At 42.9% G+C, this 26,144-nt stretch overlaps 1 protein-coding gene across 2 annotated transcripts in view; it reads right to left on the bottom strand.

The window, feature by feature from the left end:
• The window catches only part of LOC126184867 (uncharacterized), a 516,759-nt gene that overhangs the window by 99,366 nt on the left and 391,249 nt on the right, over positions 1–26,144 (bottom strand). For both annotated transcript variants that reach the window (XM_049927486.1, XM_049927487.1), the window contains one exon: positions 21,480–21,739. In XM_049927486.1, the coding sequence (XP_049783443.1) occupies positions 21,480–21,739 (260 nt within the window). The remainder of the gene's footprint in view (positions 1–21,479; positions 21,740–26,144) is intronic.

The raw sequence follows: 26,144 nt of genomic DNA on the forward strand, positions 1-26,144 counted from the left end.
AATTAGCGCACCCAGAAGAAACAACACTAGTGCTGAATAACACAGCATCTTGCCTTGATAATGGCCTCAAATGGTCGAGAAATAATGGCCACAAATAACTTCAGGTATGCTATATCCCGCTGAATCTACTCACTGGTGATTAGGTCCCGCACATCTACAAATTGTGGCGACGTAGATTGCTACCTTTCACACACTGTTCCAAATACACTTGGCAACAAAATTAAAGGACCACTTTTTCGAAACCCCGTAACTGCCTCCTATTCTTACGCATGAGTCTGAAATTTACTCAAAGGCGCCTACAACCTTCCTCTGTAATATTCCAAAAGCGTGGCGCCCTGTGACGTCACCCTCGAGCTCGGCGATGCTTCAAACAACAAGGTCTCAACACATGCGAAAAAAAACCATCGCTCAAAAGTTCATGTGAGCTGTAGGTTGGGTTAATGATGTCACACTGGCACCAAATTTCACAACAATTCTGCCCAACGCCACCGTGGACTCGTCACACTCATCTACATATGTATAGATACTCCACCAGCCACCGTAAGGTGCGTGGCGGAGGGTACCCTGTACCACTACATGTCATTTCCCCTCCCTTTCCACTCGCAAATAGAGCGAGGGAAAATCGACTGTCTGTACGCCTCAGTATGAGCCCTCATTTCTCATATCTTATCTTCGTGGTCCTTACGCGCGATGTACGAGGGATATTCGGAAAGTAAGTTCCGATCTGTCAAAAATTGGAAACCGGTGTGAAAATCTAACAAAGTTTTGCACATATGAGTTCGACAGTGTCTCTAGTAGCCCTGTCGGTTGCATCACGTCGCTCTTTTCAGTCCTGAGCGCATGGTGAGCACATAAAGATGAGTAGAAAATAGTGTCTCCCGCCAAGTATGAGGACCTGGTGAGAGATTTCGTCTGATGTTATGCAGCCCACATTACAGAACTGTCGTACGGTTCCTACTTCGTGACAATTCTCGGTCGCAATCTGCAGGGGCAATGAAAATGCTCCTGCAGAGTTTTCGATGGGAAGTGTTCGATCACCCGCACTACAGACGGTAATTGGCACCCTCTGTGTTTCACCTCTGCTCACATTAACTACTGGCTATGAAGACAACATTTCCGCACAGACAACGAGCTATAGATGAGAGTAGAGAATCGGCGGGAAGCACAGGCGGCTGCCTTCATGACGAGAGTATTGGAAAGTTGGCATAACGGTGCGACAGTTGTCCTAGCTGGAGCGGCAACTATGTAGAGAAGTAGCTGGAAGGCAGGAGAACCGTTCGGCAGTCAGCTTGTAACAACACTAACGTTATACTATTGTATATGTAATAAATTTTTGTCTTCTGAATTTCGATAAATTAGTATAATCGATATTCTGGTTTCATTTCTTTTTTGTTTCATGACATTATGTTGAAAAAGCTATAAACAAATTTCGATGTAAATTTTAATATTTATGTCAAATTTCAAGTAATGTTGTAATCGAAGGGAAATGTACCTAATGTTGGAACTATTGTAAGATGTGAAAGTTGTATTTGTATGCCTGGTCCATACGTAGGCAATGTATTACAATATGTAGAATGTAAAACCTTTGGTGAATACCCTGTCTGTAGGGGAGCGGTAAAAGGTGGAGGCAGGCGAGCGCGGGAAAATGCACACGGGCGCGGTACGGCATAACGGGCTCAGCAGTAGTAGTCGGAGTTGGGCATCGATCTGAGAAACACGTGCTAGATCGAGGAGGCTCTCCTGGAAAAAGTGGTTTCGTTGAGCCTCGGATGCGCTGTTTCCGACGTCTATACAGCATGGCAATATTCCATAGGCACTAAATGGAAAAGTATTGCGACGCTATGAAGAAGTGAGGTGCCAATATTTCAAGAGCCATTGCTGTAATTGCATGTGTGCTTTGTGCCTCGCCATCTCGTCGCCTGCCGACCGCCTCATCGATACGAACAGGTTGAAACTTTCAGTACTGTATTGTTGTGGACCAGTGTCACTTTTGCTACATACTGTTCAATAATAACTTAAACTTTACCTGAACTGTCCTATCAATTAATTATCCTCACAACTAACCTAGACAGGGTCCTTTCCGCATGTTGTGCAATCCGAGTGTCCCAAGATGAAGATTTAAAGTTTATGTTAATAATAATTACCTGCAGACCTATCTATATTAGAATGATGTTTAAAGAACTTTGTTGTTAATGAAATACCGGACGAATAATATAGGTCTGAGCAAGTTGGAAGATAATATTGAAATTGGTTTAGTAATGAAGTTTATTTAAATTGAGACAAAAATAACGGTAGTTAAATGAGCAGGAAATAAGACAAAAAGAGTGGTAAATCATATATTGGAAATCTAGAATGCTTAAGGCTCTCAATGATCAAACTTTCACTACAGTGATCATAACAGTTTCAGGGTCCCCCCCCCCCTCTTTTTTTCTTTTCTATTCATTTGAATTCTGAAGTGTACTGAACTGATTTGACTAACAAAGTTAAAGTCAATATAAAACCTAAATTTATCAGTGTTTTACCCTTCTTAAAATTGACATTGTATGTGTGTTTCAAAAGTGCTATTTCTAGGGTAACCTATGCCCGATTTCAGTCGGATCGATAGACAAAACGCAGTTTGTAGTAATAATTATAGTGTAATGTTGTGTATTTATAGCTTGTCCAAATTAGTACAGAAAGTGAAAATATTAGTTCAGTAGATTTTTCTGGTTCTCAAGTTTACCATATAATGCAGTATTACTACGTGTTGTTATGCTTGTACGTACATCCACTTGTACAAGGAAAAAACTCACTTAATGCCTAATTAGGCTGGCGACTGTATTATTAACAATTGGTAGCATCTACTGTGTAAGTTTCTTGCCCGTCCTAACGTGTAGTTGCACTTTAGACTTGCTTGACGTATCATTGTTGTTACTGAGTGAGTGTAAGTCTGATTTTGCCTCCATTCAGGTACACGTGGTCAACATATTTACTAAAATCCTTTCTTATAAGGTGAAGCCCGTCAACTTACCATAGTACAGGCTTCAAAGAGTTAACGTACGCGAGAGCGTAGGCGTTACAAGTGGCTTCCCGGTGACAGGACATCCAGTTGTTGTCGGTCAAAAATTAATGTGAATACCGAACAGTGGATGGTCAGTGGCACGTATTGCAATAGTATTCAGTAAAATAAATAGCAGTGAATGTCAAGTACAGTAGGGTGGTGTAATTTGCATTCAGTATGGACAGGAAAGTAGACAGGGTAGATGTGCCGAGCGTAATGGAAGATGCGCATGGCAATAGCAGGAGTTTAAGCGCCCAGATAACAGATGGCGTTAGCAGAAGACAGTTGGCGTACATACAATATCACGAACATGTTAACGAACAGATTGAAATGTCGAGATTGCCTCGAACACAGCAAGGGATAAAACAAGAAGTAGGGGATGACTTTGTAGATGATAGTGGGTACGTGAACGAATCCACTGACATGTTTGATTCACCACAATAAAGAAAGAACCGAAAGAAACTTTTGAAGTAGGATCGGAACACACCGATTCCGTAGAGCAAAACAGTGCGAAAATTTTAAGCATGAACGATTTATTTGAACAATTAACCAAACAAATTGCAGGACAGAATGATCAGCTTAAAACACACGTTGCCGAGCAGCTCAAAACACAGAATAATCATCTCAAAACACACGTTGCTGAGCAGCTCAAAACACAGAATGATCAGCTTAAAAGACACGTTGATGAGTAGCTTAAAACTCAAAGTAATCAGCTCAAAACCCAGAATGATCAGCTTAAAACACACGTTGGTCAGCTTAAAGCACAGGTCGAAGAACAAGGAATTAAAATTAGTAAACAAATAGAACAGGTAGAACAACAAGTGGGTAGTTTAAGCTCTGTAGTAAATACTATGAAATTTGAAATTGACACAATTAACAAAAATATGGATACTATGCAGGGGGAAATTGACGACATTAACAGTAGGTTTGATGTTGAAATTCTCAACATCCAAGAGAAAGTAGAGCCTCTGGTTGGAACAAAAGTTGACGAAAAGGTTTTCGGTCTTAAAACTGAGATCGTAAACGAATGTCAACACGGAATATCACAGTTGAAAAAGGCAGTTTCAGACACTGAAAGAGAATTAGGCGAAAAAGTTACCGGATGTGTACAAAACTGTGAACAAAATACTTCCAAAATTCAAGGCAAAATTTTCGATCTTGAGAGTAAAATTAAAGATAGACTTGGTGTTGTATATAATGGCACACCACTAACGAAGCTGTTGGAAGGTGAGGAACGCTTCGATCCCGCCAAGAAACATAACGGATGGCATCAGTTAGATTTCATCAAAAATTGCGAGAGAATATTTCCTGAACTCTTGTCTGATCAGGAAAAGATAAACGTAGTAATTAGCGCCTTAGCAGGTGACGCTAAGCGCTGGGGAATTAATTTGAATACCGAACGAATGACGTTCGAAGAATTTAAGCAAAAGTTTACGGAAGAATATTGGTCCAGACAAAAACAGGATCATTTGTAGCGCGAGTTTATCATGGCCAAACTTCATGATAACAGGGGCAGGAATTCTTTGAAAGATTTCTGCGAATATTGGTACCGAAAGTTGACACATTTAAGAGGAAGAAGATCCGATTCTGAAATAATATGGGAGATATATAAAAAGCTTCCGGAAGATTCAAAGAGATATGTGGGAAGCAATCATCGCAGCTTCCAAGCGTTTCTCGAAAGGGTCGAAGACGAAGACCACTGGCGCGAAAGTCGTGCCAATTATCAGAATTTTGGCAATAGAAATAATCGTAATAATGATGAGAGAAATGACGGCGATGGGTTTCGCATCAATATGATACAGAGAGGTAGAGGCAGAGGCAGAGGAAGAGGAAGTTATATGGTTCGCGGTAGAGGGTACACCGTGCAAAATAATGACGACGCGGGAAACTGATTTCCGCGAACGTTGTGGGCCAAACGGAAGCGGACAATACATACCGGCCCCGATTTAAGAAATATTACCGGACTGACAGTAAAGTAATGAGACAGGTTAGAGACAGGCGTGGAACGACGAAACGCGTAGTTGCGGACCAAGCGTCAGGTGCGAGCACTAGTGAGTCATCTGCGCCGCACAGAGCGCTACATGTTAACAGGCGAGTGGAGCATCAGAGGGCAACGGCCCAGCCTAGCAGAACAGCTGTTCAGATAGAAGCCGCTAGCAATGCAGCAGCATTAGGTACGAACATTGCCGTAAGAACTGGTGAATATATTACGAGTGGTAATTCTGTGGCGAGGGAAATAGTAGATGAAACAGTAGATACACAGAGAGGTGCGATTAGCAGTGTTAGCAATAAAGTAAATGGCGAGAATGAACTAGCAGAAGTAACTGATTGGTGTGTGCAGATCGATGATCTGTACAAGGGCCTAAAGCAATGTGAGTGGGAGGATTTTAAGAAGGAGTATGAGGCAAGGAAGTTAATTAGTGAAAAAGGAGATAATAGGGACGTCGATAAGGTGACGTGGCCCAAAGTTGAGGAGAGAGTAAACAGCGCCGCGCTGAGTACGCGTGCTGCCGATAGGACAATGATTAAAGATAGGAAGGAATTAGAGGATGAAATCCTAAGCATTGACGAGGAAGTAACTTCTGTTAACGATCCGCCAACAGTACGAGCTGCTACCGAAAGGCTCTGTGAGGAAGAGGCAGGTAATTACCTGAAAGTAATTGAAGTCCACGAGGATTACACTAAATATGAAGTAACAGTAGATGTGAGTAAAGCTGGTAATGAGACCGTTTTGCCGAAAGAGGAGACTGAGTTAAAATCTAAACCTGACGAAAATGCAGAAGGAGAACTTAGTGCCTGTCTCAGAAAAGCTTTTATGTTAGAACCTGAAAGCGATCCAGAATGGTCGGATTCTGACGATAGTTCAGATGACGAATATTTCGGTACTAGTGAAAATAATGGGGATACAGCTATTGCAATATTATACCTCATGATGACGAAGTTTCAAAACAAAATCCAGATGTTGAGACTGAACAAAGAAATAAAGATCCACCTGACGACTCAGGGTCTATTTTACAAAGAGCTGAAGTAATTAAATGAACTCCCGGAACCAAAGAAACCGCCAGATATAGGTGGGGTGAATGTTAAAAGCATATCTTGGGATGATGTTATAGTCGACCCGGATTAGCTTAGGGAAGACCACAACAATGAAAAACATTCGACAGTGAAACAAACTGTAATACCAGTTGAAATTTATAATGTGAAATTGCAGGTACTTCTTGATACTGGATCTCAGATAAGCGCAATCTTCCAGTCGTTTTTCGAACACATTGGTGATGAGCCTGGAATAGTAATAATGTCAGTGACGGGTGTAAAAATTGTTGGTGCTACTGGCAAGACTAGCAAGCCGGTAAAGAACCAGATTTTGGTTGAATTTAGTATAAAAGGACAAAAATTTGAACACGATTTTTTGGTTGTGCCAGACTTGAGTACTGAAATAATTCTGGGAATAGATTGGTTAGATAAAGAAAAGGTTATTATTGATTGTAGCCAGGAAGTGATCAAAATTAATAGTGCATCTAGGAATTTGGAATTAAAATTTGAGCAATATGGGAAGATGTTCGATTCAGAAGTTGATTCTTTATTGTTGGAGATCGACCAAGGGAATGATGGTTTGACAAACAAGTATGAGGTGTACCATGTCCAGAGGTTAATAAATGAGAGTGACAAGCAGGGGCATAATTTTAAAGAAATTGTGAAAAATTTGAAGGAGATATCTCATGATCAGAAAACAGAATTGCTTGATATTTTAGAAAGTAATAGTACCGTATTTTCGGACAAACCTGGCCTAGTTAAGAACTTTGAATACCAGATTGAGACAATAGAGCATAAACCTTTCTTTGTAAGACCGTTTTCGGAACCCATATCAAAGAGGCAGGCTGTGCAAGTGGAAATAGATAAAATGGTAGAATGGGGTGTAATCGAACGGAGTAGCAGCGAATATAATAGTCCCCTTATCATTGTGAACAAAAGGGATGGGGGAGTAAGAGTAGTAATTGACGCCAGGACTTCGAACAAAATTGTAAAAAAGGAAATAGACAGACCTGAAAATCTGGACGAAATGCTTCAAAAATTTTATGTTGTTGTTGTGGTCTTCAGTCCTGAGATTGGTTTGATGCAGCTCTCCATGCTACTCTATCCTGTGCAAGCTTCTTCATCTCCCAATATCTACTGCAACCTACATCCTTCTGAATCTGCTTAGTGTATTCATCTCTTGGTCTCCCTCTACGATTTTTACCCTCCACACTGCCCTCCAATGCTAAATTTGTGATCCCTTGATGCCTCAAAACATGTCCTACCAACCGATCCCTTCTTCTAGTCAGGAAAAATTTTATAATGTGAAGAATTTAACCAGTCTGGACATGATCGCCGGATGCTGGCAAATTCCTTTGAGTAAAGAATCCCGTAAATATACCGCTTTTCTATTTGCCGGGAAATGCTATCAGTATAAAGTAGTACCATTTGGGCTTAGCACTTCGGTGGCAGTATTTATTAGGGCACTGGGCTTTGTATTAGGGAGAGAATTGAGTTCCCGGCTAACCGTTTATGTAGATGATTTACTGATTGCTACAGAAGAATGGCAAGAGCATTGTGAATTATTGCAGAAAGTTTTTGTTGCTCTACAAACAGGTGGCATGACGCTTAAGTGGAAGAAATGTGAATTTGTGAAGTCGGAAATCAAGTTTCTGGGGCACATTATTACTACAACCGGTATTGGCAAGGACCCGGAAAAGTTAAGTGCAATAGCAGGGTGTCCCGCTCCTAGAAATAGAAAACAGTTGAAAGCCTTTTTGGGTTTATGTGGGTTTTATAGAAAATTCGTCAAGGGGCAAGTTTTTAATAGTTCTCATTTGAATAATCTACTTAAGAAAAATAGTGCTTTTGTGTTGACCGAAGGGTGCACGAGAGATTTTGAAAATTTAAGAAGTGAACTTTTGAATGACAATATTTTGCATCACCCCATACTGTCAAAACCTTTCCATATGAGTACTGACAGCAGTGCTTATGGAATTGGTATAGAAGTTTTCCAGGAAATCTGTGATGGCAAAGAAATCGAACACAGGACTATCGCGTTTGCAAGTAGAATTCTAACAAAATACGAGAGAAACTACACTATATCAGAAAAGGAAGCTTTAGCCATTATATGGGGGTTAAAGAAATTCAGAAATTATCTGTGGGGCCATAAGCTCATCATACATACTGACCACAAAGCTTTAACTTTTCTTAAGGATTGTCGTTTACTTAATGGCAGGCTAACTCGTTGGGCATTGTACCTGCAGCAATTTGATTACGAGATTTGCTATGTTACGGGTACTGAGAATTATGTGGCAGATGCTTTATCTCGATTGCCTAATGGTATGAGTGAAGTGCCCAATGAAAATGGTGAAGAGGGTACTTTTCAGATAAGGTATATGAAAGAGGTTTCAGGGAAAAGGAAAATTGAACAAATATGTAGAAATATGAGATACCATCAGAATGAGGATCCGACATGGAAATCTGTGAAGGTGAATTTTGACAGTGTGCAGTATCCTCAAATTAAGAAGTATTACAAAATCTTTAAAGGCATTTTATATAGGATGAAAGATTTAGCCACTGAGGAATGGAGAGTATGTTGGCCACACCAGTTTGATACCGAGGTCGTAGACTATTTTCATTTAGCATTGGGGCATAGTGGGCCGAAGAAATGTTTGGATAAATTGAATAATGTAGTAATGATTGCTGGTAGTGTCAGTAAGAAGGTAAAGGAACGAATTAAGTCGTGTGATGTCTGTCAAAGGGCCAAAGTACCGAACAGAAGTAATAGAGGTCCAATTCAAAGTACATTACCTGAAGACACCCTAGAATTATTATCAGTAGATTTATATGGTCCCCTCCCAAAGACTTCGGGAAATTGTGCATATATTTTAGTAATTTTGGAAGTATACTCAAAGTTTGTGAAATTATACCCCTTGAAAAGAGCAACAGCAAAAGCTGTATTTAGTAGAATGATCAAATACTTCAGAGCCATCGGGAAACCCAAGGCAGTACTATCTGACAATGGACCCCAGTTCATATCCAAAATTTGGAAAGAAGGAATGGAGCGAAATGGTGTGGAGGTTAAATATGTATCAGCTTATCATCCTGCTAGCAACCCGGTTGAAAGGTACATGCGAGAAATCGAAAGATTGTGTAGAACGTACTGCAGTTATAACTATAGGGCTTGGGGCAAGTTTATATCGGACTTTGAGACTGTCATGAACACCTTACATCATGAATCTACTGGGTTCTCACCGGAAGAAATTTTGTTAGGCTGCAGAAGTAAAAGTTTAATTGAAGAAAAACTAGAGTTTCCGCCTTGTACAAGTCTGGGGTTGAGTCAAAAGAAAGAATTAGTCAGAAATAGGGCAAAGCAAAACGCTGAATCGAGATCTAAAAGGCATGATAAAAATCTGAAAGTTTCAAAATTTAAAATTGGAGATTATGTTCTTTTAAAAACCCACGAAAAATCTAGTGAACTGAACCATGAAATTTCCAAATTTAAATATATTTATAATGGACCATATATAATACAGAACATTCCACATGATAATGCTTACTACCTGATCTACCCAAAATCCAAAAAAACCTTTAGGTGTAAGAAATGTTGTGGACCTGAAACTGTATGTTCCTAGAAGTGAGTGAATTAAGTACAATCAGAAAACAATTTACAGTAATTATGCTGTATATTATGCTGAAGCTAATTTATGCCAAATGTAACAAACCCTTATAACATAGATAGACCAATATCAGTGTACTAATGTAATTATGTGAGTTTCAGATTACCAATTGTACTATAAATGTAAAGAGGTATGGAGAAAAAGGGCTGAAAAGAAAGGATAAATGCTGTCAGCCAGATAAAAGATGGGACTGTCAAAAATGAAAATGGGCAGTGTATGAGCCATAATATAAAAGACTGCCAAACACCAAAGAGGGCTGATAAATAGTCAAAGGAGAATTGTAAGTGTGATACAGGAGATGTGACAATATGAGGTGAAAAGGACTGCCCAAATCTGAATAATAGGCAGCAAATGTGTGTAGTAATTTTCTAAATATTATTGTGTGTTTTTTTAGTAAATAAGGAAATGGACTGCCATTCAATGCAAGCAGCAACAAATTGTTTTATAGTGTATATAGATATTTGTATTTGCTTCTGTAAATAAGTGTTTGTGTTCCAAATTTGGTTTTTATTTGTCTGAGAAATTGAACAATGATGAGCAGTTTGCTACTTAAATAATGTTGTGATTGGAGGTTGGACTATGCCAAAGGCACTTAAGCAAACGATAGGTAAATGTTCTTGATATGTTAAAAATTATAGACTTATGTAAAGTGAGTGAAAGGAAGTTTGTGGTGTAAAAATTTTTTTTTGATGGGACAATCACACAAAGATTCAGAACCACTGTATAAATATAAAGTTCAGTGTTCCCATCAAATTTGCACTTAATGAAATTTAATGGAAACAGGGGCATGTGTAACAACACTAACGTTATACTATTGTATATGTAATAAATTTTTGTCTTCTGAATTTCGACAAATTAGTATAATCGATATTCTGGTTTCATTTCTTTTTTGTTTCATGACATTATGTTGAAAAAGCTATAAACAAATTTCGATGTAAATTTTAATATTTATGTCAAATTTCAAGTAATGTTGTAATCGAAGGGAAATGTACCTAATGTTTAAACTATTGTAAGATGTGAAAGTTGTATTTGTATGCCTGGTCCATACGTAGGCAATGTATTACAATATGTAGAATGTAAAACCTTTGGTGAATACCCTGTATGTAGGGGAGCGGTAAAAGGTGGAGGCAGGCGAGTGCGGGAAAATGCACACGGGCGCGGTACGGCATAATGGGCTCAGCAGTAGTAGTCAGAGTTGGGCATCGATCTGAGAAACACGTGCTAGATCGAGGAGGCTCTCCTGGAAAAAGTGGTTTCGTTGAGCCTCGGATGCGCTGTTTCCGACGTCTATACAGCATGGCAATATTCCATAGGCACTAAATGGAAAAGTATTGCAACGCTATGAAGAAGTGAGGTGCCAATATTTCAAGAGCCATTGCTGTAATTGCATGTGTGCTTTGTGCCTCGCCATCTCGTCGCCTGCCGACCGCCTCATCGATACGAACAGGTTGAAACTTTCAGTACTGTATTGTTGTGGACCAGTGTCACTTTTGCTACATACTGTTCAATAATAACTTAAATTTTACCTGAACTGTCCTATCAATTAATTATCCTCACAACTAACCTAGACAGGGTCCTTTCCGCATGTTGTGCAATCCGAGTGTCCCAAGATGAAGATTTAAAGTTTATGTTAATAATAATTACCTGCAGACCTATCTATGTTAGAATGATGTTTAAAGAACTTTGTTGTTAATGAAATACCGGACGAATAATATAGGTCTGAGCAAGTTGGAAGATAATATTGAAATTGGTTTAGTAATGAAGTTTATTTAAATTGAGACAAAAATAACGGTAGTTAAATGAGCAGGAAATAAGACAAAAAGTGGTAAATCATATATTGGAAATCTAGAATGCTTAAGGCTCTCAATGATCAAACTTTCACTACAGTGATCATAACAGTTTCAGGGTCCCCCCCCCTTTTTTCTTTTCTATTAATTTGAATTCTGAAGTGTAGTGAACTGATTTGACTAACAAAGTTAAAGTCAATATAAAACCTAAATTTATCAGTGTTTTACCCTTCTTAAAATTGACATTGTATGTGTGTTTCAAAAGTGCTATTTCTAGGGTAACCTATGCCCGATTTCAGTCGGATCAATAGACAAAACGCAGTTTGTAGTAATCATTATAGTGTAATGTTGTGTATTAATAGCTTGTACAAATTAGTACAGAAAGTGAAAATATTAGTTCAGTAGATTTTTCTGGTTGTCAAGTTTACCATATAATGCAGTATTACTACGTGTTGTTATGCTTGTATGTACATCCACTTGTACAAGGAAAAAACTCACTTAATGCCTAATTAGGCTGGCGACCGTATTATTAACAATTGGTAGCATCTACTGTGTAAGTTTCTTGCCCGTCCTAACGTGTAGTTGCACTTTAGACTTGCTTGACGTATCATTGTTGTTACTGAGTGAGTGTAAGTCTGATTTTGCCTCCATTCAGGTACACGCAGTCAACATATTTACTAAAATCCTTTCTTATAAGGTGAAGCTCGTCAACTTACCATAGTACAGGCTTCAAAGAGTTGACGTACGCGAGAGTGTAGACGTTACAAGCTTCAAATGTCGGTTCTCTAAATTTTCTCAATAGTGTTTCCCGGAAAAAAAAACGTCGCCTTCCCTCCAGAGATTTCCATTTGAGTTTTCGAAGCATCTCCGTTCCGTAACACTTAAGTTTTGTTCGAACCTACGGGAAAAAAAAAAAAAAAAAAAAAAAGAATAGCCCTCCTCTGAACTGCTTCAATGTCTTCCTTCAGTCCCAAATGTTAGGGATCCAAAACACTCGAGCAGTACTCAAGGATAGTTAGCACCAGCGTCGTATATGCGGTCTCCTTTACAGGTGAACCACTCTTTCCTAAAATTATCCCAATATCCTGAAGTTGACCATTTGCCTTCCCTATCACAGTTTTCACATGCTCGTTCCACCTCATATCGCTTTGCAACGTTGCGCCCAGATATTTAAGCGACTTGACTATGTCAAGCTGGACACCAGTAGTACTGTATCCGAACATTACAGGTTTATTTTTCCTACTCATCCGCATTAACTTACAGTATTCCACATTTAGGGTTAGGTGCCATTCATCATACTAACTGGAAATTTTGTCTAAGTCGTCTTGTATCTTCCTACAGTCATTCAACTTCGACGCCCTACCGTACATCACGGCATAATCAACAACCAACCGCAGACTGTCGCGTCGCCAACCCTGTCCCCCAAATCATTTATGTATATAGAGAACAACAGCGGTGCTGTCACACTGCCCTGGGGCACTCCTGACGATCCCGTTGTATCCGATGAACACTTGCCGTCGAGGACAACATACTGGGTACCATTACTTAAAAAGCCTTTGAGCCACTCACACATCTGTGACCTTATTCCATATACTCGTGTCATCGTTAACAGCCTGCAATCGGACACCGTGTCAAATGGTTTCCGGAAATCTAGAAATATGGAATCTGCCTGTTGCACTCCACCCATTGTTCTCAGTATATCACGTGAGAAAAGGGCAAGCTGAGTTTAAAACTTCGGGTTTCGTTTTGCTGTCTTCAACTGTCACATCAGATTGGTCAACAAGGGACTGAATGGAAGCCTTAGACCCGCTTAGCGATTTTACATGGGACCAGGGTTTTCTCATGTTCTCTGCCACATCTTTTGCTAAAGTGTAACGGTGGTAGTTGTATGCTTCGCGTATATATCTTTTTACAGACGTACGAATCTCTACTAACCTTCGCTCGTCGTCATCTGTGAGTTCTCTTTTGAACCGGGAGTGCAACAGCCTCTACTTCTTCAGCATCTTCCGAATTTTGTAATTAATCCGTGGTCGATCTTTCCATCCTTTTTCTACTCATTGAACACATAACTGTCCAGACCACGATTTACAATCTCCTTAATCTTTATCCACAATTCCTCTACATCCATCTTACTGGAACTAAGTGATGTCAGTTCACTGTCTAAGTGAGAAACTAACAACTGCTTATCTCCTCTATGTAGCAATAGAGATAATGTTTTTGTCGACTGCAATGAAAACTCATCCTCTTACGGCCTTTAATCTGTCTTTCCGATATACGTCCCACGACTCGCTAAATATCTCACAGCTTTCCACTTCGGTTATCAGCCAGCTCTCAGTCCCAAGAATAATTTGAGAGCGAGAACTTTCCTCGAGGGCAGTAAATTCAGGAACCTTATTACGAATACTTCGGCAATTTACAGACAAAATTGTGACAGTCTAAGTGTCTTTATTTTGAACGCCGTTTGCCTTTCCTTGCTGTGAATCGACTGGTGAGTGTCCCTGTTACCTTCATTTCACTCCTTCTTTTAACATCTCTGCGGTGGAGGTCAGAACCGTAGACACACAGAGTCGAAATCACGCGTTTTTCTTGTGGGTGGCCAAGGAATGCATTTAAGATACACCGTCGCTCAGAATCGACACGGAAAGGTCTCAGGGAGTGGAAAAACGGGCGCGACAGCAATTTTTGCTCACGTGTAGGGGCTGGAACCGCTAGGGACCGTTAAAAACAATTCGACGAGAGTTGACGTGATCAGAAGGAGCATACCCAGTTATGCTTTTTTTAGCCGTGCTGTTTACCGCCCTTCTGTGGCGTGATCTTGCAGGAGTGCAACATTAACATGTCGTGAACTAATCGGCGAAGAATCCCTCCCCCCCTCCCCCCCCCCCCCCCCCGAATTCTCCAACGCCCTCAGTGCCACCCAGACAACTTTGTGCCTGTTAGAAACTTTGATACTAACTCAGCCTTACGACTGCTCTAGTAGCGCCTGAAGGCAGGCAAACCCTTTCCAGAGAGTGTCGAAAGGGTTGCCTAACTCACAGGTGCCAGAACAACCTCGTTGTTGAATTTCTGAATGTCCGTTTATAACGTGTGCAACAAACGTGCGCTGATGACACTAAGGATGTTGCAGAACTGGAGGGGGGGGGCTGTGTGTGAGGGGGTGGTGTTAGAGGGACCCTTTGCCATTTTATTTGCCCACATGTCAATGTTGCGCTCACTCCACAGGAGGGCTGAAAACAGGGAGCTGGAATAGCATAAGTGCTGTTCGCTGCTTCTGATCACTTTCTAATTTCGTGAATGTTTTTTAACGGTCGCTAATGGTTGCAACATGCAGGCGAGAGCAAAAACTGCGGTCGCGCTGCACTCTAAAACGGTGTGATCACGTTCAATGGGAATGCAGCCCCGCAATGTCTTTAGAGAAGGACTGAAACGTTTGATGGTGTCAGAAGTGTCAGAGTCTGTCAAGAACATCGACCTGTTGCGCCCTAGGGAAAGGGGTGGTTTCATTGACATCCTTTATACCACACCCTGAGACCTGTTCGTGTTGATTCTGAGCGGCGGTAGGTCTGAAGTGCTTTCGTCGGCGAACTATAAGAAAACACCGTGATTTCAAAGCTCGGTGTCGCGGTTCTAACCTCCATCGCAGACACATCAAAAGAAGGGGTGATGTGTGTAAGAGGGATAATGATGACCTTCTCATTGTGTACACGTCCACAGCGGTGTTGGGAAGAAGTATGCTGAAATTTGGTGCCAATGTGACATCATTAACCCACATTACAGTTCATATGAACTTCTACATCTACATCTACATTTATACTCCGCAAGCCACCCAACGGTGTGTGGCGGAGGGCACTTTACGTGTCACTGTCATTACCTCCGTTTTCTGTTCCAGTCGCGTATGGTTCGCGGGGAGAACGACTGTCTGAAAGCCTCCGTGCGCGCTCGAATCTCTCTCATTTTACATTCGTGATCTCCTCGGGGGGTATAAGTAGGGGGAAGCAATATATTCGATACCTCATCCAGAAACCTGGCGAGCAAGCTACACCGCGATGCAGAGCGCCTCTCTTGCAGAGTCTGCCACTTGAGTTTGCTAAACATCTCCGTAACGCTATCACGGTTACCAAATAACCCTGTGACGAAACGCGCCGCTGTTCTTTGGATCTTCTCTATCTCGTCCGTCAACCCGATCTGGTACGGATCCCACACTGATGAGCAATACTCAAGTATAGGTCGAACGAGTGTTTTGTAAGCCACCTCCTTTGTTGATGGACTACATTTTCTAAGGACTCTCCCAATGAATCTCAACCTGGTACCCGCCTTACCCAACAATTAATTTTATGTGATCATTCCACTTCAAATCGTTCCGCACGCATACTCCCAGGTATTTTACAGAAGTAACTGCTGCCAGTGTTTGTTCCGCTATTATATAATCATACAATAAAGCATCCTTCTTTCTATGTATTCGCAATACTTTACATTTATCTATGTTAAAGGCCAGTTGCCACTCCCTGCACCAAGTGCCTATACGCTGCAGATCTTCCTGCATTTCGCTACAATTTTCTAATGCTGCAACTTCTCTGTATACTACAGCATCATCCGCGAAAAGCCGCTGTGGCCTTTTTTCGCATACGTTGACACCTTGTTCTTTGAAGCACAGCCAAGCGCAAGGGTGGCGTCGCAGAGCACCATGCGTTTGCAACATTGCAGAGCAGCACAGTAGGCACCTTTGAGACAGAATTCAAACTTTGCGTCGCAATGGGAGAAAATTACCGGGTTTTGAAAAAATGATCCTTTTATTCTGTTGCACAGTGTGGTTACGGACATCTATGGAATTAAGATCGGCTAATGTGGCGGCCCATTCGAGGTGCCATAGGCTGGCTAACTGTTTGTCAAACCTATAGCGAATGAATGAAACCGTGTTGATGCCTTGGAAGACAAGAATGTTCACAGGGAACTCACGACGATCATGTAGAAGAGAAGGAGACATTTCGTCTCACAGAATGCTGAAATAAACATCTTGGTTCATACTGATGGTAACCTGAATGAATGGGTTCAAGTCATGGTACGAGAAAAGCCTCCAAAAGATTGCAGAATCATCTCCCACCTGAACAACACCTCCACACACTGCGCAATAAAGGCCTCAGTGGCCTTCGATGTACTTGACGCCTTCTGTCATTTCAAAAGTAGCGAAACTGCGACTCGTTAGACCACACTACACGTGTACCTTCAGTTACTCTCCAGTTTGTGTGTTTTTTGGACCACTGAAGACGTGCAACTTTATGTACAGTTGGAAACAAGACGTTCTGCGAGGTACCCGACTCGAAATGTCCATTGCATTCAATTCCGTTCTTAACGTTCCCTCGCAGACATGTTGACATGGACCTGCATTTAGTGACACCAGCAACTACCGTCGGGTTTGAAATCAATCGTCACTGTCAAGGCGTAACACTCATCTCCGATTGGTTAAGATCTTTCTGCGACCACCGGTTCTTACTCCGGGTTACACAGCTGCGAGTAGCACACCATTCCCTACAGACACACTGGGCAGTCCGCGTTGAAGCACGCTAACGTCAGTCACGATGTAGTGATGGGCACGTCCAAACGCGACAGCTCATTTCTGTCATTGTGTCACGCCTCCACGTCGTCCCATCTTACTGCGCTGATTCCACGTAACCGTCGGGAACAAACACACTGCGTCACTGTCATAACTTATGTCAGCAATGGAGGGTCTGGTGGCCAGCTGGTACCAGTTCTACACCATTCACAGTGGCTCAAAGCAACCAGTGCCCTCTTTAAAGGGGTGATCAATGTTTTGTCCGACGAGCTTACGAGTGCTGCGTGCTACCTAAAACTGATTATCCTCAGGTTTTCATTGCGTGCTTAGAACATGGTCTTCTTTTTTACTATTTATCACTGTGCAATAAATGGGAGAAAGCGCCAGCAAGTACCAGCGTACTAATGAGGTCACCCGAAGTGAATGCCACCATCTGACACACTGTTTCATTGCTAAGTTTTATCAGACATCACGGAGAGATTTAGGACCTAACCCATGACAGTGGAACGCAGTCTGGCTATAAGTAACTGCACCTCACTACTTCACCTCTTCTTGTCGTCCTTTAAATTAAATCTCTTCCACTACATGTACTGTAACAGTCTCACAACAAACCAGCGTGTCTTGACGATCGCAGCTACAGGTACGGATTGGAGTAGCATGTGCTGTACTAGCTAGAGCTATCGGCGCAAGCAAACGACGGCTGTTGATGGACGTACAATAGGTACGGTAGTTGAGCAGAATGCCTACGACGCATGAGGTCGGCAGGAAGGGAACGGTCCTTCCCTTTGCTCCCTTCCCCTGCGCGTGGTCTGTATTATCGGCATCCGAAGATATTGCCGTATCAGTAGACTTCATTATCATCCTTATTGTGTCTCATTGTTCGTAACACCACTGAGAAAGGGGAAAACGTTTGTGAAACTTGCATGCAGAGATGACATTCACATTATAAGCAAGAAACGAATCTGAAAACGCTATAAATGACCACGTTTTAACTGAATAAGAGGAAACGTATATCGAGACGAAAACAATTAAATTCGGTAGTTGCACTGAGAGCGCCAGTATTATTAGTAAATTATTTATACAGCAGCTACTGATACCATGTGCAAACAAAGAGAACTTGATTGATTTTTTTTGGAAGTATCAGTGCACTCAGGAGGTGAGACGATTTAATATACACTATCTGACAAAAATGTGAACCACCCAGAAGACGCGGTCGAATGTCAATGCAGCTTCGTACACGTACACATCGGCGGATATGTAAATGATTGAGTTGCAGTTCTCTGTGATTAGTAGAACGGCCATCAGAGTGCAGTAGTATTGTTCGTGTTTGGTGTTGTTAACAGTCCTAGTAAGGCATACGAGGTACGACGATAAAGTAATGAGCAATGAGATCGACGAGAAAAAAATGTTGCTTACCATTTTAGTCAAGTTTAGTGTTGTCTCGTTCAAAGTAGTTCCATTCTGATTGCACACACTTTTTCCAGCGCTTCTGCCATTGATGGTAACATTTCTGGGACTCACCTTCTGTAATATCCTCCAAGACCCTCATCACAGCTTTTTGGACATCTTGTGTTGTTTGAAAATGGTGTCCCTTGACCGCCGTTTTGACTCTTGGAAATAGAAAAAAGTCGCACAAAGTGATATCTGGTGGGTAAGGTGGCTGTGGTAGTACCGAAATTTGTTTTGAGGTTAAAAATTGCTGTACTGACAGAGCAGTATGGGATGGCGCATTATCGTGATGCAGAATCCAATTATCAGCAATGTTGGCACGGACACGAAGAACTCTTTTACGAAGTCTTTCTAAAATTTCTTTGTAGTAATATTGGTTAACTGTTTGTCCAGGAGGCACCCACTCTTTATGAACAATTCCCTTGGAATCAAAGAAGCACACAAGCATGCATTTCACTTTTGACTTTGACGTGCGAGCTTTTTTTGGTCTTGGTGATCCCTTTGAGCACCATTGCAAACTTTGGCGTTTTGTCTCTGGATTGTACTGAAGAACCAACTTTCATCACCAGTGATAACACGGCTCAACAGTTCTGGATTGATTTCAGTTTGCTCTAACAAATCGGCTGCCGCATTTTTCCGTGTTTCTCGCTGTTGTGGTGTGAGATTTTTGGGGACCATTTTTGCACAATCTTTCTCATACTAAGATCTTCAGTTATTATTAGACGAACCGTTTATCGATTGATGTTCAGTTCTGCTGCAATCATTTTCACGGATAATCTTCGATCAGGTAGTACGAGTTCATGCACCCTGGCCAAGTTGACATCCGTCCGTGAGGCTGATGGTCGTCCACTGTGGTCTTCATCTTCAACATTCGTTCTGCCTTCACTAAACATTTTATGCCAATGAAGAACTTGAGCTCTTGACGTAACCTCCTCTCCAAAAGTCTTCTGAAGCTTACCGTAAGTTGTCGTCGCGTTTTCACCCAATGTAATGCAAAAAGAAATGGCATACCGTTGCGCAATATTATGCGGTTCCATTTCCGTGACGAGAGACATAAACGCGTGTTAACTTATTACAGTACAACTCACGACTGAGCAGTTGCATCGATGTGCCGCGTGGACTAGAAGCAGCTTATAGACCAAGGTCAAAGATATTGTGCCTACACAAGCATGCAGAGTTGCCACATCTTGCAAAAAAAATCAGTCTCATTACTTTATTGCCGCACCTCGTATAAGGCGCTTGACCTGTGTCAGATGTTGGGGGTTACTGTGGAGAACAAGGAGAAGCTGCGTATTCGTATGAGATGGCGTTATGATCACCTGACAGAGTTTGAAAGGGGCCTCATTGTGGGTCACCATTTGTCCAGCTGGTCGAATTGTGGAATATACAAATGTGTGGGGCATGATAAGGGTCTGTTTGGGAACGTGGGAGCAGGGATACTCGTCTCGTCAAGGCTCCGGTCGGCCAATCTGACCACAACACAGGACGGTCACCATATTCTAAACCAAGCACATTGTAACTCCTTCGTATGAGCCTGCCATCTGGAAACAAGTAATGGACTGCGTGTAACATTCTGAGTCACCCAGACCCATTGGCCAGAGGCTAGCACCAGCTGGAACACGGAGCTACCGTCCCTTTGGCTGCAGTTAACACCAGAACACGGACGGTTGCTTATGCAGAGGTGCCGTGACCAAGAAATGGTTGGGAAGTATGGACTGCTGAGGAATGGCGTCGCATTGGGTTCAGCGACGAATTGCGACTGAACACTACAACGGATGACCATCGTCGGCGTGTATGGCGGCGGTGACCTGGGTGCAGGTCCCATTCTTCCAATGTTTTGGACAGGCACAGAAGAGTTACTCCTGGCGTCATGGTGCGGAGAGCCATCGGGCATGAGTTCAGGTCGCGGCTGGCAGTGATTGAGGGAACACTGATGACACAACGGTACGTCACGGACATCCTATGTGCTCATGTGTTACCTCTCATGCCAAAGAGTCGTGGTGCCATTTTTCAACAGAACAATGCTGATCCACACATGGCACGTGTGTCAACGAACTGTCTACATGCAGGTGAGGCACCACCGTAGCCAGAGCTATCGTCGATGGAACGTGTGTGGGAGCAGCTCTGCCGTCAACTCCGACCCAATGTCAGTCCAGGACATAAAGGACCAGTTACAACAGTTCTGGGCTAGACTGCGTCGCTAGAGAAAATAACGGCTTTTGGTCACCTTTCGCAACCGAATTAGTGCATCATGCAGACCAGAGCGGGTGCACCACACTGATGAGTGGTCTCATACTGCCAAGTTCTTTGTGAAATTGCCTCGCTGCTGTAATCACTGAAATAACACCGCATATCCTCTCTCTCAACCCGTGTAGTTCCATTTCATTTCCTCCTCCACTTTTGGGTGCTTCGTTTTTTTTCTCAGGCAGTATATTTATCTGCCAGTGGTCTTGCCGCAGTGGTAAGACCGGTTCCCGTCAGATCACCGAAATTGAGCGCTTTCGGGCTGGGCTAGCACTTGGATGGGTGACCACCCGCTCTGTCCAGTGCTGTTGGCAAGCGGGGTGCACTCAGCCCTTGTGAGGCAAACTGAGGAGCTACATGATTGAGAAGTAGCGGCTCCGGTCACGAAGACTGACAACGGCCGGGAGGGCGGTGTGCTGACCACATGCACTTCCATATCCGCATCCAGTGATGCCTGTGGGCTGAGGATGACATGGCGGTCGGTCGGTGCCGTTGGGCCTTCATGGCCTGTACGGACGGAGTTAGGTTTGGTATAGTATATTTTTCTCGTTCGAATCCCTCCAAGCCAGTCACAATTACAATAGTGAGGTACTTGTTTTCAAGAAAAAGTTTTGAGATCGGCGCGTGCTATTCCGTTTAGAGTACGACGCAATGCACTTTACTGACTATACCGCATTCCTGTTGCGCACATTCTCCTCAGCTGCGGACGGTACCTGCATCGGGTTGCGATGGCGGCAGTGGAGGCAATGGCGGTGGCGGCGGGGGCGGCGGCGCTGGGGCAGGCACTGGAGGCCGCCCGTAGTCGTGGTCGTGGCGGTCGTGGCCGTAGCCGCCGCCGACGTCCACTGGGCATTCGCGCGAGTAAATGTCGTAGTCGCGGTCCGGCACCAGCGCCGTGTACGGGTCGATGCGGCGCAGCTCCACGTCGCTCAGCATGCAGCGGCTCTGGGGCACCCGCGCCTCCACGCTGTACCTGTGCGCACACCCAAATCAAATGGCTCTGAGCGCTAAGGGACTTAACATCTGAGGTCATCAGTCCCCTAGAACTTAGAACTACTTAAACCTAACTAACCTAAGGACATCACACACATTCATGCCCGAGGCAGGATTCGAACCTGCGACCGTAGCAGTCTCGCGGTTCCGGACTGAAGCGCCTAGAACCGCACGGCCACCGCGGCCGGCTATGCTGATTTACTATGTAATGATCTGCCGATGTTACTACAAGATGTTTCACTGCATGACAGAATGGCAATGTACTTCCAACATGATGGCTGTCCGGCACATAGCTCACGTGCGGTTGAAGTGGTATTGAATAGCATATTTCATGACAGGTGGATTGGTCGTCGAACCACCATACAATGGCCCGCACGTTCACCGGATCTGACGTCCCCGGATTTCTTTCTGTGGGGAAAGTTGAAGGATATTTGCTATCGTGACCCACCGACAACGCCTGACAACGTGCATCAGCGCATTGTCAATGCATGTGCGAACATTACGGAAGGCGAACTACTCGCTGTTGAGAGGAATGTCGTTACACGTATTGCCAAATGCATTGAGGTTGACGGACATCATTTTGAGCATTTATTACATTAATTTGGTATTTACAGGTAATCACGCTGTAACAGCATGCGTTCTCAGAAATGATGAGTTCACAAAGGTACATGTATCACATTGGAACAACCGAAAAAAATGTTCAAACGTACCTACGATCTGTATTTTAATTTAAAATACTTACCTGTTACCAACTGTTGGTCTAAAATTGTGAGCCATACGTTTGTGACTATTACAGCGCCATCTATCACAAAGCGAAAAATGTGGTCCAACTAAAACATTCATATTTCTTTAAGTACTACACGAATATGCAATAAAAATGGGGGTTCCTATTTAAAAAACGCAGTTGATAACCGTTTGACCTAAGGCAGCGCCATCTAGCGGGCCAACGATAGCGCCATCTGGTTTCCCCCTTCAAGCTAGACAAGTTTCGTTCTTTCTAGTTTTTTCGTTTGACGCTTATTTCGTGAGATATTTGGACCGGTCAAGATCAATGGACCACCCTGTATACGGCCGTGTGACTTGTTAATATACTGAGATGACTAAAGTCATGGGATAGCGACATGTTCATATACAAATGGCGGTAGTACAGCGTACGTAAGTTTTAAAAAGGCAGAGTATTCGGGAAGCTGTCATTTATACTCAGGTGATTCATGTGAATAGACTTCCGACGTGATTATGGTGGCACGAAGGAAATTAACAGACTTTGAACGAGGAATGCTAGTTGGAGCTACATGCATGGTTAGGGAATTCAATATTCCGAGGTCCACAAAGTGAAGAGTGTGCCGAGAACACAAAATTTCAGGCATTATCTCTCACGACGGACGAAGCACTGGCCGACGGCCTTCACTTAACGACCGAGAGCAGCGACGTTTTCAGTGCTAACAGACAAGCAAAACTGCGTGAGATAACCACAGAAATCAATGTGGGACATACGACGAACGCATCCGTTAGGACAATGCGGCGATATTTGTCGTTAATGGGCTATGGCAGCAGAAGATCGACGTGAGTGCCTTTGCTAATAGTACGACATCGCCTGCAGCGCCCCTCCAGGGCTCATGACCATATCGATTGGACCTTAGACGACAGGAAAACTACGGCCTGTACAGATGAGTCCCGATGTCAGTTGGTAAGAGGTTATGGTAGGGTTCGAGTGTGATCCAGACCCTACGAAGGCGTGGACCCAAGTTGTTAACAAGGCACTGTGCAAGGTACTGGTGGCTCCATAATTGTATGGACTGTGTTCACATAGAATGAACCGATCACTGACTGGAAATGGTCATGTTCGGCTACTTGGAATCCATCTGCTGCCATCATGGATGACAATACGCCACGTCTGTGGGCCACAATTGTTTGCGATCGGTTTGAAGAACATTCGGTACAGTTCGACCGTTTGGTATGGTCAACCACATAGCCCGACATGAATCCCATCAAGCATTTATGGGACGTTATCGACAAGTCGGTTCGTGCACAAAACCCTGCACCAGCAACACTTTCGTACCTATGGACAGGTATAGCTGCAGCATGCCTCAGTATTTCTGCAAGGGCCTTCCAACGACTTTTTGAGTCCATGCCACGTCGAGTCGCTGCGCTACGCATGCAAAAAGACACGATATTAAGAGATATCCCATGAGTTTTGTCGCTTCAGTGTTACATACAATGATTTACAAAAGTTTAGTTGTGAATCGGTCTATTAGTGAAAACCGTTTCAAAATCCCTACAGTAGGTCCTGAGATTAGTCTTCAAATACAGATAGAAACACGTGGCGAAGGCTTTAATTTATAGCATGTATAGATGTTGACAACGCAACGCCAACGTCATGTTACCACTTTCGGCATGTGACTTTAGTGTGATGATGACCACTAGGTGGTAGAGATTGTTTACTGCATTGTGGTCAGAAAAAGTAAAATAAATAAATAAATAAATAAATAATAAGAGAGCCACACGCTTCTTCACACAGTGGGCCAGCCGGGACAGTTTACATCAGTCACGCTAAAAATGGCGGGTTGCATCGAACACCACACAATGCGCCATCTCAATAACAGGACAAGATATCAGCGGTGTGAATACGTACCTAATATGTTCCAAAACTCCGCACAGAAAAATGGCATTTCACGGTGCTCATACCTCGGTTCTGTTGGTGGCAAAATGGTAGGGGCAAGTGTTTTGGATAGCCCTTGGACTAGAGACCATTTGTATACCCAACAGATGATCGCCTTAATCTCACTATCCTACAGTACAGGGATAACGTACGAATATTACTCACTCCCTCCTGGTTAGGTAAATTAAGCAAATGGGTTGGTTCTTCTTGCATTTGATGTGGTCTGTTGTGGGCTTAATGAGACTTATGTTGGCACCATTTGTTCATGGGTCGTTCCTCGGAAAACAGCAAAAAATGGATTTATTACTACATTTTCGCCGTCACTAGCGGAGGATTCCAAGACGGCTGTTCACACCAAATGGCTGAAATTTTTGAGATGTATTCTTAGATCCCAATCTCGAACAACCGTGGAATCTTTTTTCATATCTTTGCCCGTTTCCAAGATACAGAGGTTCAAAGTAACCCAGCTTCTACACGTAAAATCCGGTATGAAGCGAAATCTAAATAATAAATAACTGCAGCAAACCGGTTAAATTTTATCGGTATATTCTCTAGGCGTTAATCTAGAAGAGCCATTTCCTCGTTTTCAAAAATCTGTATCCATTATCGAGAAATACCTCAAAAACTTGTTTTCTTTTGGTACCAAATCCCAGTCGCGGATTCCGAGACAGCTATGCAAACCAAATGTCTGCAATTTTGATGATCTCGATCTGGAACAATATTGAAAATTTTCTATGTATCTTTATCTGGGTCCGAGATACAGAGGTTCGGAGTTACTGTACTTGTACACGTAAAAAATGGTTCGTATGGTTCTGAGCACTATGCGACTTAACATCTGAGGTCATCAGTCCCCTAGACTTAGAACTCCTTAATCCAAACTAACCGAAGGACATCACACACATCCATGTCCAAGGCAGGATTCGAACCTGCGACCGTAGCAGCAGCGCGGTTCCGAATTGAAGCGCCTAGAACCGCTTGGCCACAAAGACCGGCAGTACACGTAAAATACGCACGTAAAATGCGGTGTGAAGCGAAGAAGTAGTTTCTAAAGTGACGCAGCACGTAGAAATATGCTGTAGTGTGTCTCCGTTGTCACCTGGAACCACGTGTTGAAGTTCTGATTCACATCCAAATTTAGTTTGTCCGTATCATCCAGTCTGATGCGCAAAACTACTTTTGCTTTACTTCAATTTCACATAAGTAGACTACCTAAATTTTACAGACATGCATTTCTGTTCATGAGTTACATGCCCGGCTGCAAAAGAACATCTACATCTACATCTACATTTATACTCCGCAAGCCACCCAACGGTGTGTGGCGGAGGGCACTTTACGTGCCACTGTCATTATCTCCCTTTCCTGTTCCAGTCGCGTATGGTTCGCGGGAAGAACGACTGTCTGAAAGCCTCTGTGCGCGCTCTAATCTCTCTAATTTTACATTCGTGATCTCCTCGGGAGGTATAAGTAGGGGGAAGCAATATATTCGATACCTCATCCAGAAACGCACCGTCTCGAAACCTGGCGAGCAAGCTACACCGCGATGCAGAGCGCCTCTCTTGCAGAGTCTGCCACTTGAGTTTGTTAAGCATCTCCGTAACGCTATCACGGTTACCAAATAACCCTGTGACGAAACGCGCCGCTCTTCTTTGGATCTTCTCTATCTCCTCCGTCAACCCGATCTGGTACGGATCCCACACTGATGAGCAATACTCAAGTATAGGTCGAA

This window comes from Schistocerca cancellata, chromosome 4 (genome assembly GCF_023864275.1).
Source record: "Schistocerca cancellata isolate TAMUIC-IGC-003103 chromosome 4, iqSchCanc2.1, whole genome shotgun sequence".
NCBI classification, from domain to species: domain Eukaryota; kingdom Metazoa; phylum Arthropoda; class Insecta; order Orthoptera; family Acrididae; genus Schistocerca; species Schistocerca cancellata.